General features: G+C 36.9%; 2 protein-coding genes across 3 annotated transcripts in view; one reads left to right on the plus strand and one right to left on the minus strand.

The window, feature by feature from the left end:
* Nucleotides 1-2,877, plus strand: LOC124407463 (ribonuclease P protein subunit p21). 2 transcript variants are annotated; one of them, XM_046883598.1, is made up of 4 exons: nucleotides 1-266; nucleotides 757-818; nucleotides 1,038-1,135; nucleotides 1,370-2,877. In XM_046883598.1, the coding sequence occupies exons 1-4, from the start codon at nucleotides 188-190 to the stop codon at nucleotides 1,794-1,796; spliced, it is 666 nt and encodes a 221-aa protein (XP_046739554.1). In that variant the 5' UTR covers nucleotides 1-187; the 3' UTR covers nucleotides 1,797-2,877. The 2 variants fall into 2 exon arrangements, with proteins under 2 accessions (XP_046739554.1, XP_046739555.1); XM_046883599.1 differs by lacking the exon at nucleotides 1-266 and adding an exon at nucleotides 524-605.
* Nucleotides 2,631-13,057, minus strand: part of LOC124406504 (cadherin-87A) — a 27,523-nt gene continuing 17,096 nt past the window's right edge. The window contains exons 6-29 of the mRNA XM_046881938.1: nucleotides 12,600-12,734; nucleotides 11,789-11,981; nucleotides 11,369-11,679; nucleotides 11,127-11,282; nucleotides 10,587-10,774; nucleotides 10,122-10,284; nucleotides 9,863-10,018; nucleotides 9,468-9,756; nucleotides 9,122-9,313; nucleotides 8,715-8,968; nucleotides 8,438-8,570; nucleotides 8,071-8,286; nucleotides 7,672-7,971; nucleotides 7,341-7,585; nucleotides 6,966-7,259; nucleotides 6,703-6,900; nucleotides 6,394-6,622; nucleotides 5,742-6,283; nucleotides 5,397-5,572; nucleotides 5,141-5,273; nucleotides 4,906-5,030; nucleotides 4,671-4,772; nucleotides 4,299-4,512; nucleotides 2,631-4,224 (exon numbers count right to left, since the gene is read on the minus strand). Of these exons, the coding sequence (XP_046737894.1) occupies nucleotides 4,114-4,224; nucleotides 4,299-4,512; nucleotides 4,671-4,772; nucleotides 4,906-5,030; nucleotides 5,141-5,273; nucleotides 5,397-5,572; nucleotides 5,742-6,283; nucleotides 6,394-6,622; nucleotides 6,703-6,900; nucleotides 6,966-7,259; nucleotides 7,341-7,585; nucleotides 7,672-7,971; nucleotides 8,071-8,286; nucleotides 8,438-8,570; nucleotides 8,715-8,968; nucleotides 9,122-9,313; nucleotides 9,468-9,756; nucleotides 9,863-10,018; nucleotides 10,122-10,284; nucleotides 10,587-10,774; nucleotides 11,127-11,282; nucleotides 11,369-11,679; nucleotides 11,789-11,981; nucleotides 12,600-12,734 (5,055 nt within the window). The 3' untranslated portion in view covers nucleotides 2,631-4,113. The remainder of the gene's footprint in view (nucleotides 4,225-4,298; nucleotides 4,513-4,670; nucleotides 4,773-4,905; nucleotides 5,031-5,140; nucleotides 5,274-5,396; nucleotides 5,573-5,741; nucleotides 6,284-6,393; nucleotides 6,623-6,702; nucleotides 6,901-6,965; nucleotides 7,260-7,340; nucleotides 7,586-7,671; nucleotides 7,972-8,070; nucleotides 8,287-8,437; nucleotides 8,571-8,714; nucleotides 8,969-9,121; nucleotides 9,314-9,467; nucleotides 9,757-9,862; nucleotides 10,019-10,121; nucleotides 10,285-10,586; nucleotides 10,775-11,126; nucleotides 11,283-11,368; nucleotides 11,680-11,788; nucleotides 11,982-12,599; nucleotides 12,735-13,057) is intronic.

The raw sequence follows: 13,057 nt of genomic DNA on the forward strand, positions 1-13,057 counted from the left end.
AGTAACGGCGTACAGAGCATTGTCAGACATATATGTTTGTACAAACGCGTAACAGCCAAGGACAGATCATATACATTGGTTTCTGCGCGACATTGGAGCGGCCAAGGCCTCTCTCCATGTTTCACGGTCAGGCCTTGGCCGCAGTCTCGATCGAGGACAGTCCCTATCAATTTTGCGATGCCAAGCAATGCCGAGGTCAATTTCGTTGGCCTTGCGGGAAGGCTGCAAAGTTGCAGATAACGGCTCGGCTCAATGCCACGTTCAAGGTATCAACTACTCGTGACATTTCCAGCTTACCGGAAACCTCTACTTATCACTTTTAGATCCGATAGGTATAATACGACTGATCATTTTTAGGGAACATTTAATTAGGCCGAGAATCTATTTTGTGAACCAATTTAAACATTTATACTACGGACATCTAGTATGTATACATACGTATGACGTAAGTATAAAATTGCATAGCTACTAGCCAATCGCATTTACGAACGCAGTGACAAACACGCATGTGCCGTTGCCATGCGTAAGGCCTTTTACTTAGAGGACAACCGAACGGACAGATGAAACCAAACGAGGTGGCTGTTACAGACAAATGTCATCGAATGGTAAATTATTTGATTAGTGATCGTTAGTAGATCAGCCTCTTTAATATCTGATTTGTCATAAACAGAAAAAACTCGTCAGTTCGCAAAACCTTGTGCGAACGTTGTCAGAGAGAATAACGGCAAAACTAACCTCACTTTCTTTTTATCTCAGCTATAAATGTGAAGCTATGCCAAGGAAAAGATGTTTTGGAGAGAATGAATTATTTGTATCAGGTAGGTATAGTGGATTGCTAACTCCTAATTCAGTTAAATTTTTCATGCAGAATCTTCTATATTTATTCAAAAATTATAGTATTCATATGCGTTATTTGAAAGTAACTGCAAACAGTAATATTACTTTACTTTACAGCAGTTTTACGTTTTTCATTAATGTTCAAAACTCTATCGCCGTATGAAATGCATTTGTATGTTAATTCGATTATATTGTCATAGGCTAGTCATTTAATGGCGATACAGTCCAAGAATCCAGTCGCTGCTTCGTACTATGGTAACATAATGCTTGGTTGTGCTAAAAAAGCTGTTCTTCGAATGTGAGTAATATTTTTTCTATTGTTCTATTATCACAGCTTGAATCGCTCATTACAATATGGTACTACAGTTTCATAAGTATCGTTTAGAATTTTGATTCAGACCAGAAATATTGATACTATAAAGCCTAGTACCGAATAAAATAGATCGAGAATGTGTACCTACCTTGTAGATAGATAAGTATAACAATTATTACACATTCGGATTTCGTATTTGCATTCAACAAAATATTACAGGAGTCCGGATGTAAAGAGAACAATCTGCAAGCGTTGTCAGTTACCTCTGATACCAGGGGACACGGCTAGAGTACGATTGGTCTCAAAACCAATGAAACTGGTGAAATGGACATGTCTTACCTGTGGCGCTACAAGAAAATTCCCTACGAAGAAGGGATATAAATTGTGGGCAGACCAACCAGAAGCTCTAGTTGAATTGTTTGACTATACCCCGAAACAGAGTGTTGATAATGTAACTGCATGTAACAGGCGAAACAATGATGCGACAAAGTCAAGTTCTCCATCTGTAGATGGTAATAGTCTATGCACTATAGAAAATCATGGAAATAGTTTTCCTACGACTGAAGAAAACACTGTACTCAACGTTGAAAGTAATTTAAGGCAAGATAAGAACGTGATTAGCGAATGCACTATGGTTCAAGATTGACAAATGTATACATATCAGATTAAATTTTTAACAAATTGCTATATATTCAAGTACTGCGATTGTAATTTATGTATTGATTTCATGAATTTACAATTTCGTGATAAATTTAACTTTTTAAATATTGTATTTTGTGGTTTTTTCTAAAAGACACCATTACCCCATAAATCGATAGCGAACAGTTTCTTTAATAGTAACTCATGGTTTGAATGGGTTCGATTTTGTTTTACGTAAATCTGCATGGAATTTTTCAGGATTAAGACACGAAAAATCTTTACAAGTACGAATATTTCTTATTAATCACTTACGTAAAATATGTTACAATATTACAATCAGTTTACAATCGATAAACAGACAGTTCCTGGCTAACTCGAATAATTATAACGTTCTAACAATATTTTAATCAATTATAGCTTAATTGTATTTTATTAAACATTCGTGGTAATAACTTACATGAGATTTAAGTGATTTTTTTCAAATCTTCGAGTATGAGATACATTTGAGAAATATGTAACAAGTTATAAAGCTTATAGATAATATTCTGTTCCCTGAAACAATTATACTATATAAAATATGGTAAACGTAAAAACTTGAATGACTCGTCGTCATTTAAAAAAGATTTCTTCTGGAACCATTGAGCGTAACTGTAAGCTTTACATATTATTACAAATAGTGTCTCGTTCCGTTTAATTATGATATGACTATGTCCGTCCATAGCCCACCATTCACTCGTTTACGCGATACAATACATAAATGAACCTCGCTGCGATCAAATTATTATAATACTGGAATGTTATTGATTATGGAGCTATTCATCAACTGCTTATTTTTTAAATTATTTTATTATATTAATCAAACATTCTTAAAGAGATTTCTAACTGTCTATGTCAATGAATATGTTCGTTACAAAACTTACAATTAGACTTGGAGCAGTATCAAGTATTATTAATAAATGTATGGACGCAAATTAGGATTACTTGTTCAGCTACCTCATTTTGTGTCGAGTCGTTACCGAAAATTACATTATCAAGTATAAAAACAATAGTAACATCAAAATGTGATAACAGACATTAATCGAACATCCGATGTAATAGTAATTCAAAATCACGTGCACTATATACCATATACTATTGGAAATAGTATGAATCATATTACGCTTATCAGTGTAGCTGGACTTTTGTATACGGTGCTATGATGAATTGTAGTATTTTATAAATGAAATATTGAATACGATATTAAAATTGACAATTTTTACAAATATAGAAATGAATTTATTGTTGATGATGATTATAATAGTTATATAAACCTTTTGCAGCTGATGGCTCAAAATTCTAATGACAACGAGAATTCAATCCCTAACAAAATTTGATTCTGGTTTTCAGATTCACTGTGCATTTTACATGTTATTTGAGTATTTTCTTTTATTCAGAGTACGAAGTGTGTCAGCTTATTATTCGATAATACACGTGTAGATCGACCCACTGTGAATAGCAAATATGCTACCTAAATTTTTTTAATAAATTGTCATTTAATAGTATGAATAAATATGGACTAAAATTAAATCCAATGTCGATCTATCGACGCTAAATAACACAGCCACGATCGCAACAAGATACAGTTACGAAATTCAAATAAAAAGAGAAACAAAAACTGTGATATAACAATAAAATCGGGCCGGACGGAATCTACACACTGAATTATATACATATATCTGTCGTGCCAAGCTTCAGTCGATAAGCTATTTCATAGTAGCCATCTAATAAGTTTTTTTTTCATCAAATCAAATCAGATCCGACCCTAGGTTGGCAACACACATATATACATGCACACATCGGCTATATTTAACGTTCACCCATTAATAAGTATATCTTATATGTATAATTTATACGACTGTCTGAATAGTTTCAATATTTTAATGCAGTTTTCAACTACACCGTGTAAACTTTGAAGAGGCTTTTAATTAAAACTTATGTGAGACAGGATTTCAATTTCGAATCGAACTGACCAAGAAGAGTAGGTATTGAAATAGAGGAGTAAATTTTAATCCTGCAGAATGGTTGACAATTAATAAAATCTGTTATTTGACTTTCATCGAAATGCTCTTCTTTCAAGTATATAAGTTTATCCTAAATAGAAGAGACTTTCAAAAGTTTACAGCAACTGCCTTGTTTACACAACCCTTATATGTAAATACGTGGTATTATTAACCAGTTATTGTCAAAATTATGCACTTGAAAAGCATGTAATATTGAAACTTAATCAGATTCTTACATTGGATGGAAAAGGATGGGAAGGGTTGGTGAATAGTGTATAATTGAGTTTACATGAGACCTGATACGAACTGTGGTTGTCCGTCACGATCTAACGTTAATTGAGGAGTTGGCGTTGGTTGAAATGTCGAGCCCTGGAAGCCCATTGCTGACTCATATAGCTAGAATATACAACTTATAATTTTCCCAGTCTCGACCAAATACTATTAGTAAATTACATAAAAATTTCACTTACATTGTGATTACCAGGTAAAGTCGTGTAATCTGGTGTAGTAGGTCGATGCCTGTTTGGCGGAAGAGGATGTTGAATAGTTGCATAGGTATTGTCTTGGGATGTATCTCCCATTCCTACACTAACTCCACTTCCTCGCCTTTCAGTTCCCAATCCACCCTCAGGCTCGCTGAATACTTGCATAGTTAGTTCCTGCTCTTCATACAACTTCAGTTTTCTGGTGAAAAAAACCAGGAAATCAGAGTTATACTCTTGTACATACATTTATCCCCGCTGTATTAAAGCAGTAACTAAAATGCCTTAGTTTGGTGCAATCACTATGATGATTCTGTGCCTTTATCATTACATAATAAAATTTTAGATACTGTTACTCACTGTTCTATCCATAATGGATTCTCAGTGGTATTCAATTCATCAATGATCTGTTTCTTGATTAGAGCATCTTTTTTGCGTAGGTCATTTGGTACGGTGATTACCCTGAAATTAGATCAGAATAAACAAAGTTAATTTATAAAATTAGAGATTGAGTAAAATAAATTTGACCTAAGAGATTTAGTGAGAGGTTTGACCGCTTACTTATGGAGGTTGATATTCAAGTTAAATTACTCACCAGTGCCTCAAGCAGCAACAAACAACAATTACCGTAACTGCTCCAACAACTAAAACTACTAATAAAGCAATAAGAGCAGCTAATGCCGGATCGAATGGTTCTTCTTGGACTCCAACATATGCGGGCTAGAATCACATGTTGGACACAATTATGAACAACGTTTTTATAGATAATTAAGTTTTTATGGGTCTCCCATATGAATCTAAATCTAGTAATTAGTATTTGCCAAATTTACCACAACGTTCTCAATCGCGAAGCCAGCGTAATATTCTTGCAAGGAATCGTATTTGGCATCAATAACTTTCAAGACATCTGGAACCGCAGCTATACTTTGTGATGTGTCCACTACATGCAAGTACATGTCGCACCTGCAACATGGGCAATTGTATCTTCAAATTTTCAGTATGTCTGATCCAATCTTGTAAATGGGCAGTATACTAATTGAGAGTGCAGCATCGAACGTATCTGCTTATCAAGAAGATCCAACTTACCATTCTCTACGAATGTGTCCGGACGCATCAACATGATATCTTATGTCATCAACAACAACTCTGCTTTGGGTCGCGTTTGATAACTGGGTAACAATTTCGTCTTTCTCTCGATTAACTTCCTCTGGAGGTCTTGATAGAATGACTCGGATCAGCTGTGCTGCTTCAAACACCCACACCTAATTCATGAAGATGGAGAAGAATGAATAAAGTTCTAATAAATAGTTCTAAAAAAATTCTTCAATGAACATCTTTAATTGTGTTCAGTAAAAGTATAAAACTGTTTTCCTATTCATCAGTATCAACTCAATGCATTTTTCAAGGTGTATCATTATTTGAACAACTTACGTGGACTCTTGTGCGTGCATATCTTTCTGGGGCAGTAGTTTCCTTAGCTATAACTTCAACTATGAATCTGTCTTGATTATATTCGGCCATATATCCACTTGTGACGACTTTACCATCTTGAGTAACATTGAATGGACTTGGTACAATTGATCCACTTGGTTTTTCAGAGCCAAACTTATACAGATTGGCACTGGCAATGTAATAAAATAAGGTTCCATTCTCTCCCAAATCAGGATCTGAGGCCGTAACTTTTGCCACAAAATCATTTATATTAGCCATCGAGTTGATCCCTGCATAATAGTTGTCTCGCTGAAATATTGGCGGATTGTCATTTTCATCAAGTATTGTTATGGTTACATTGACGTGCCCATACGCCGGATGTGTCATCAAGTGAACAGCATCTTGTGGTCCGACGTAAATGTCAGGATCGTTTGCGGCAAGAATCGATAACACGTAGTTATCTCTCTTTTCTCTATCAAATGATTTGTTCGAATAAATGCTACCATCAGATTTAGCCATGTAAAAAGAATTGCCTTCGTCTCCTAGAAAGGAATTTGAAATTCGGTTTTGATCAAGTTCGCCAAATCTAGTCCTATAGATTCTAACAATGCAACAACCAAATTTTTTTTTTTCAGGATGAAATTCATCTCACCTGATAAAATGTAATAATAGACTCTCGCATGTCTTCCTTCATCTTTATCTTCAGCCACAACTTTTCCAATCAAATAATCTTTCGGCCGATTCTCCATTATTTGAAAATTGTAATTATTCTCGTCAGAAAATTCTGGCACATTATCATTTGTGTCAACCAACAACACTGTGAGAAGTCGTAACGTTTCGTATGTCGTTGGGCTGCCATGGTCGACTGCTACAAGCACAAGCTAAAATCCGAAAAAAGAAGAGTTTCGCGTAAGTATTTTAAAAAGTTTTGCATGTAATTGCCAGTATTCAAATTGCTTACTTCAAATTTGATTTTGACTTCTCGATCCAAGATAATTTTCGCTCTCAATTCGCCTGTTTCTTGATCGATGGCAAACTCTTCGGTTTCCTGAACATTCTTGTTCCCAACTTTGAGATGATAGCTGACTCGTCCATTTTCGCCAGGGTCCCTGTCTGATGCTTTTACTGTCATAACCAAGTAATTCGGTACACCCGCATTCTGAAGCAGATACATTTTAGTCATTAGCGAAACCAAAAAATTGTATCGGTGATAGGTGCACTTACCTCTGGCACTTCGACTGTTGCATTTGGCAATTCAGGCATAATGAATTCTGGCTTATGCTGGTTTACCGGAATCACTCTTACATCTATGTAGCATCGGTCGCTGTGTGGCCCATGTCCAGCTCCATCCCGAGCCTCGACTTCAATTCTGTAAGATCCTGCCCTACCGAGTAAAGCGGCTGCAGGATACAAAATACCAGTTTCAGGGTTCAGTGTAAAAGAATTGTTTTCATTTCCTTTTACTATCGAGTAAAACACCTCGCCGTTTTCACCCTCATCTGGATCTGCTGCTCTGACCTATAAAATTATTATTCATATTTCATTAGAGGCTCTTTGATAACAGCAATGCACGAAAATACTTGGCTCAAATTTTCCTACCTGTAAAATCGGAGCAGGTGGGTTAACGGACAAATTTTCAGCAACAGATGCTCTGTATGCATGTTGCGAAAATATTGGTCTGTTATCATTAACATCCAAAAGTTTTATGTGCACTGGAACAGATGCTGTTCTTCTAGTGTTCAACGGAGCCCCGTCACTTGCCATCACCCTTATAGTGATTTCTGGAGTCATTTCACGATCTAAAACTGTCGCACTACCGACAGTAATCTCACCAGTCTCATGACCTGTGTGCGTACCAGTTTATTATTACGACCAATTCATTTCGGAAATAATACTTAAGAACCTAATTGACCATGAAAAACTGACGTACCGATATTAAAATCGGCAGCATGATCACCCACTAAACTGTAGCTGACCTGACCAAATAAGCCTTCATCACCATCCGTAGCCTTTACAACAGTGACATGAGTCCCAGGTGGTGAGTTTTCTTTAATTGTAATACTGTAAGAATCCTTCTCAAACTTGGGATCTTGATCGTTGACATTTATTATTGTGACGATAACTTTTGCTGATGAAGAAAGTTGAGGTACACCGGAATCGTAAGCTACTACTGTGAAACTTAGTTGCTTTGTTTCTTCATAGTCAATTACTTGCGTCGTTCGTACTATGCCTATATTTTATGTGAGTGGAACGAAAATCTATGATTATATTTCAGTTCTTTATTTCTACTCATAAATAGAATAATTACAATATGTACAGGGATACATACCGGTCACATTGTCAATTGTAAAGTAAGGACTTGGGGGTACAATGGCGTAACCAGCAATATTGCTATCTCCATCCGTTGCTGTGAATGCACCTACCACTGCACCTGTCGGTTGCTCTTCTTGCATTTCGATTTTGTATTCCGGGTTCTCGATTGTCCATGGTTTTGCAAATTCAGGGGCCAAATGATTAACGTCAATAATCGTGATCACCAAAGTTCCTAAAGAATGTCAAAGTAGAAAATCATTATTCAGTAGCCTTACAGTAATTTCCTAGCCTGGGCTTGCAGCCTCCTGATAACCACTAGTTGTAAGCTCTTCATTCTGAATGATAAACACGTGGATAAATAGAAGTATGCAAGTAGAATTTACCTTTGCCTTGTTGTAGGGTTGGTGCGGTTGTATCCGTCACAATGATAGGTATACTGACAGTGGCAGCTATATCCCGATCGAGTGGTCTGACTACGGAAACTTGACCAGTTTTCCTATCGATAGCGAAAAATTCCTGTAATTAGAAAGAGACATTTTTCACAGAACTTTCATCAGATCAAATGTTGGAATGTGTAGAATACTGAATAATTGTTAAAAAAAAAAAATGTCAATTTATGGTGTCAAAACATACATACTCTTACGACTGTTCTATCTATACCTTGAAGGCCGTGTTATCAGGAACTTGCTGGCCGTTTCTATCAATTGCGGTGATTTGACCAGAAACAGCAAAGTTCAGCGCACCCTCATTACTACTGTCGGGATCGTGAGCCTTTAGCGTTGCAAATACTGTTCCTACTGCTGTATCCTCTGTCACCTCTGCTCTCTGAGTTTCTGGGGTAAAGTACGGTGGCTTATCGTTGCTGTTTTCAACGTTGACCATCAACGTAGTAGTACCAGTCAAGCTTGGTGTGCCTGTGGAAAAATAAGACGTTCAACTTTTAGTCGCATCATATTTTCGGCTTTAAAAAATTTCGACTTCGTTACATATATTCATGTATGGAATACGAGCTACGATAAGGACATCGTTCTAAGTGTCAAAGACAGTTATTAGAAGCTGAAACTAACCTTTATCCAAAGCAATGATTTCGATGTGATAGGTGTTTCTGGTATCAAAATCCAGCTTTTTTGAGACAGTTACGATCCCACTCGCATTATTGATTGTGAAATCGTCAAATGCACCTTTTTGAATTCTGTAAACTAGTTCGGCATTGACTCCACTGTCACCATCTGTCGCAACCATTTCTTCAATAACAGTTCCTTCAAAAATCAAAAATTAGTATTTCACAATAATCACAGAGAATGAATGTTACGTTCATCCTCATCGCTGATAACTAGAGCATGCGTAAAAATTGAATTTGAATCAGATATTCGAACTGCACAATTTTTACGGAGTTATTGAGTTTTAACATACCAATGGGAGATATTTCTGGTATGCTCGCAGTATATAGATCTTCAGCAAATTGAGGTGCATTATTGTTTACATCACGAACGGTAATGTTAACGATTGCTGTATCAGTAAATGTGCTATCGCTTGCTTGGACCGACAGTGCAATCCAATCGTGCGTTGTATTGGTGACGTCAAGTGGTCCTTTATTAGCGATCGTTATTTCACCCGTATCTGCATCAATGGCGAACAAATCGTATTCATTTCCCCCTACTATGGTATAGCTGATTTTTGACGTCTTGTCCTTGTCACGTGCCTATAATGTTAATTGACGTTGGCAACAGATACATTATTTAAATAAATAATATAACTAATTTCGATGCACCGTGAGAAAGTATTCAAATAAAATTCAATCCTCTTACTTGCACTTTTAGCTCTGGTTCAAATTTATCGGCACCTTCGTCTATAACCGCGCGATACTTCTGCTGAAGAAATTGAGGTGGACTATCATTTGCATCTGTTAAACCAACACGCAACGAAACACTCGTTGTTTGACCTCTTCCGTCATCATCGGTTGCCTAAAAATACGGAAATATTTCATTCTATGATTCAAATTTACATTCATTTATTCATGAGTTTACGTAGAGAGTGAATATTATCAATGGTTATCATATCACCTACCTTGTATGTCAGGAAGTACTCAGTTTGTGTTTCATAGTCTAAGCAGGGTGCAGTTCCAGGCGTGGGGCACGGAGCCACAGTTATGGCTCCAGTTTTGTTGTCGACGAAAAAGTGTTCAGCACCTTGTCCAAGAAGCTGATAAACTATGCCTGCAGTCCCGAATCTATCAAAATATGGTACAAAAGTTTACAGGGTCAGAAAATTTCCAGCTAATTACCGCATTTTAATCACTCACAGCGCGGTTCATTCAAGCTTGCCAAACTTCACAACGATTTATTAACAAAAACTTGTTATTCTCGAGGGTGTGATCAATTACAGTATCGGACAGGCAACAATTTCACGGACGATGATACGAATCTTTTTGTACTCGAAAGAGAATACAGCGAATTTTTTATCATCATTGTTAAGCATTTTTCGTGGAAGCTATTAGAAGTATATCTTTGTTGAAAAGCATTCTTTACTTACTGTCCACTGTCACGATCTTTAGCAGTTATGGTTGTCACTGGCGTACCAGGAATAGCCGTCTCAGATACTAAGGCTGTATATGTAGGACTGTTGAATGAAGGCGCGTTGTCGTTTGCGTCTGTAATGCTAACCGTCACTGTTGCTGTTGACGAAAGTTTTGGTTCGGTGTGTACTTCTTCGGCAATTACCTGTAATATTTGATACGTATAAATTTGAAACTTGACCCAATTCGGAACACTGTCAAAGTTTAATTTTGTATAATCTCAATGAGGCTGATTGTAGTGATTGTTATGCCAAACAATTTATGGTGAATTGCAAAATTCGAGGATTTATATTGCGCTAGAATTTTTTTGCAAAGCTTGGCATATAAATATTTTACAACTTCGTTCAACACCGTGTTAAACCACTGACAAAAAAGTATCTTGAATAATTATCCAATCAAATATTTTTCAATTATTATTCAACACGTTCCAAAAACGTTAGGATAACCTGAAATAGGAGAAGGTTACAAGATTTCATGCAGCTGTTATTTACACGCACCAGAATGATGAATTTCCGTTGATTAGGATTTTCGTAATCCAGGGACCCATTTGTTACTCGAATATTGACAGCTGTGCTTCCTGTTGCCATTGCAGGTTCCACCGTAAAAGCTCCAGTAATGTCTTCCAGTCTCAGCGAAAACACAGAGTTGGTGCCCTAAAATGGTTGCATAAGACCTTTCTCTGTTGTTTTGCGATGCATGAAATAATTATTATTATCTTATATGATATTGTCCCACATACCACGTCAGGATCTGTGACTGTCATATCAAGGTGCGGCAACGGAGTTCCGTCGGGAACATTCTCAGGTATTTCTATGTTATACTCTCTTCGATTAAACGACGGTGGCTCGTCATTCACATCTTTAATTGTGACCGTAGCTTCAGCACTCGAAACCGTTAAATTATCAGATCCTGGAACTCCGTCGATTATTTCGCGTGCTTTAACTACCAAAGTTAGAACTCCGGTTGAATCGGCTAGCGCTTCTCGATCCAAAGGTTTTGCTGTTCTGAGTTCACCAGTGTCAGCATCCAACAGGAAGTAATCGAACGGATCTGAAAGTTGGCCAATGTAAAAGCTAGCGCTCGCAATTTCAGTTTTTTCTTTTCTAACTCTAATTATATATCACCTATGTGTGATATTAGAGTTGATATGAAAACTCACTGGTGACCAGCTCGTAGATGATCTTTCTCGGCATCCCGCGATCCCCGTCCCTTGCCTTTACAGTCATAACGAGAGTTCCGATAGGGTCATCTTCTTGCACAACTCCGGTCAAGGAATCAAGAAATTCCGGTGGGCTGTTTTGAATGTCGGCAACTTTAATTTCCACCCCGGTTGTGCTGTTATTTGTACCGTCCTATTTGAAAGAGATGATTTTTTTTGTTTATTAAAAAACATCGTATTCATGATCAGCTTTTTTTTCATACAAGAATTATAGGGGCCCCAACTTTTGCAGGATTCAATCTCAAGGGAGTACGATACGCCTTCGCCATTATTACATTAGTGTTCGCGGGGGCTTTGCTAACTTTAATTAACATTATGATGAATTTCCAATGCTCTTTAAAGTTCTGTACAAGTGATTAATTATGAATAATTCAGCACGAAATTTATATCTCGTAGGCCCCGGCGACCAGTTAGAACACCCAAAACGCAGCCTGTGTGAATTTGAATTTTCAACTTCGGTAATTAGTTTTTCATCACTTACTTATCTACTCGGTATGAAAAAGAAAAATCATTTGGGACATCGCAGCTGCCTGGTAGTAAAACAACGAGAAATAAAGTTTGCTCATAAGTGATGGAGGAAAGTTGAACTTTTCTAATACCAAATTCTGTCATCTGTTTATGCAAACGCGATATGTCAATTTTTCCTTTTTCTCCACAAGATGGAATAAATTCATAAATCGTACTGTGCATAGACTTGTATTATATAACAATGAAAAATATATGTAACGCCAAAAATTCAACGAAAACTTACACTGGCCATTAGTAGCAGCTGGTAAAATGGTCTTTCCCTGTAGTCCAAAGGCTGCTGTAGAACCAAGGCACCGACATACGTGTTCTCGCTTTTTTCTACGTCTACGATGGAAAATTTCTGACAGGCGTCCGGAAACTGAAAAAATAATCTCGTTTAGCATTGATGGAGATCTTGTGGATATAGACGATTATCGATCCGGATTGACAACAGAAACCTACGGGGTTATGCCAACCGAAAACATGTCTAATCAGGGAGGTTCGAGTTCGTGTAATTGTCACAATAATAAAACATTAACAAAATAACCATTCTGCAACTTTATAGTCAGTTTGCAAGTTTGTATTATATGCTTCACATTAATTTCGCTGTAAGTAATGGACGTTTCACTGCATTTTTAGCAATTCCAGGGTTTCGCGTTAGTACCTTTTTAGAAAACTGTTTCGTTACGTCCACGTTAAGAA

Source organism: Diprion similis, chromosome 6 (assembly GCF_021155765.1).
Source record: "Diprion similis isolate iyDipSimi1 chromosome 6, iyDipSimi1.1, whole genome shotgun sequence".
NCBI classification, from domain to species: domain Eukaryota; kingdom Metazoa; phylum Arthropoda; class Insecta; order Hymenoptera; family Diprionidae; genus Diprion; species Diprion similis.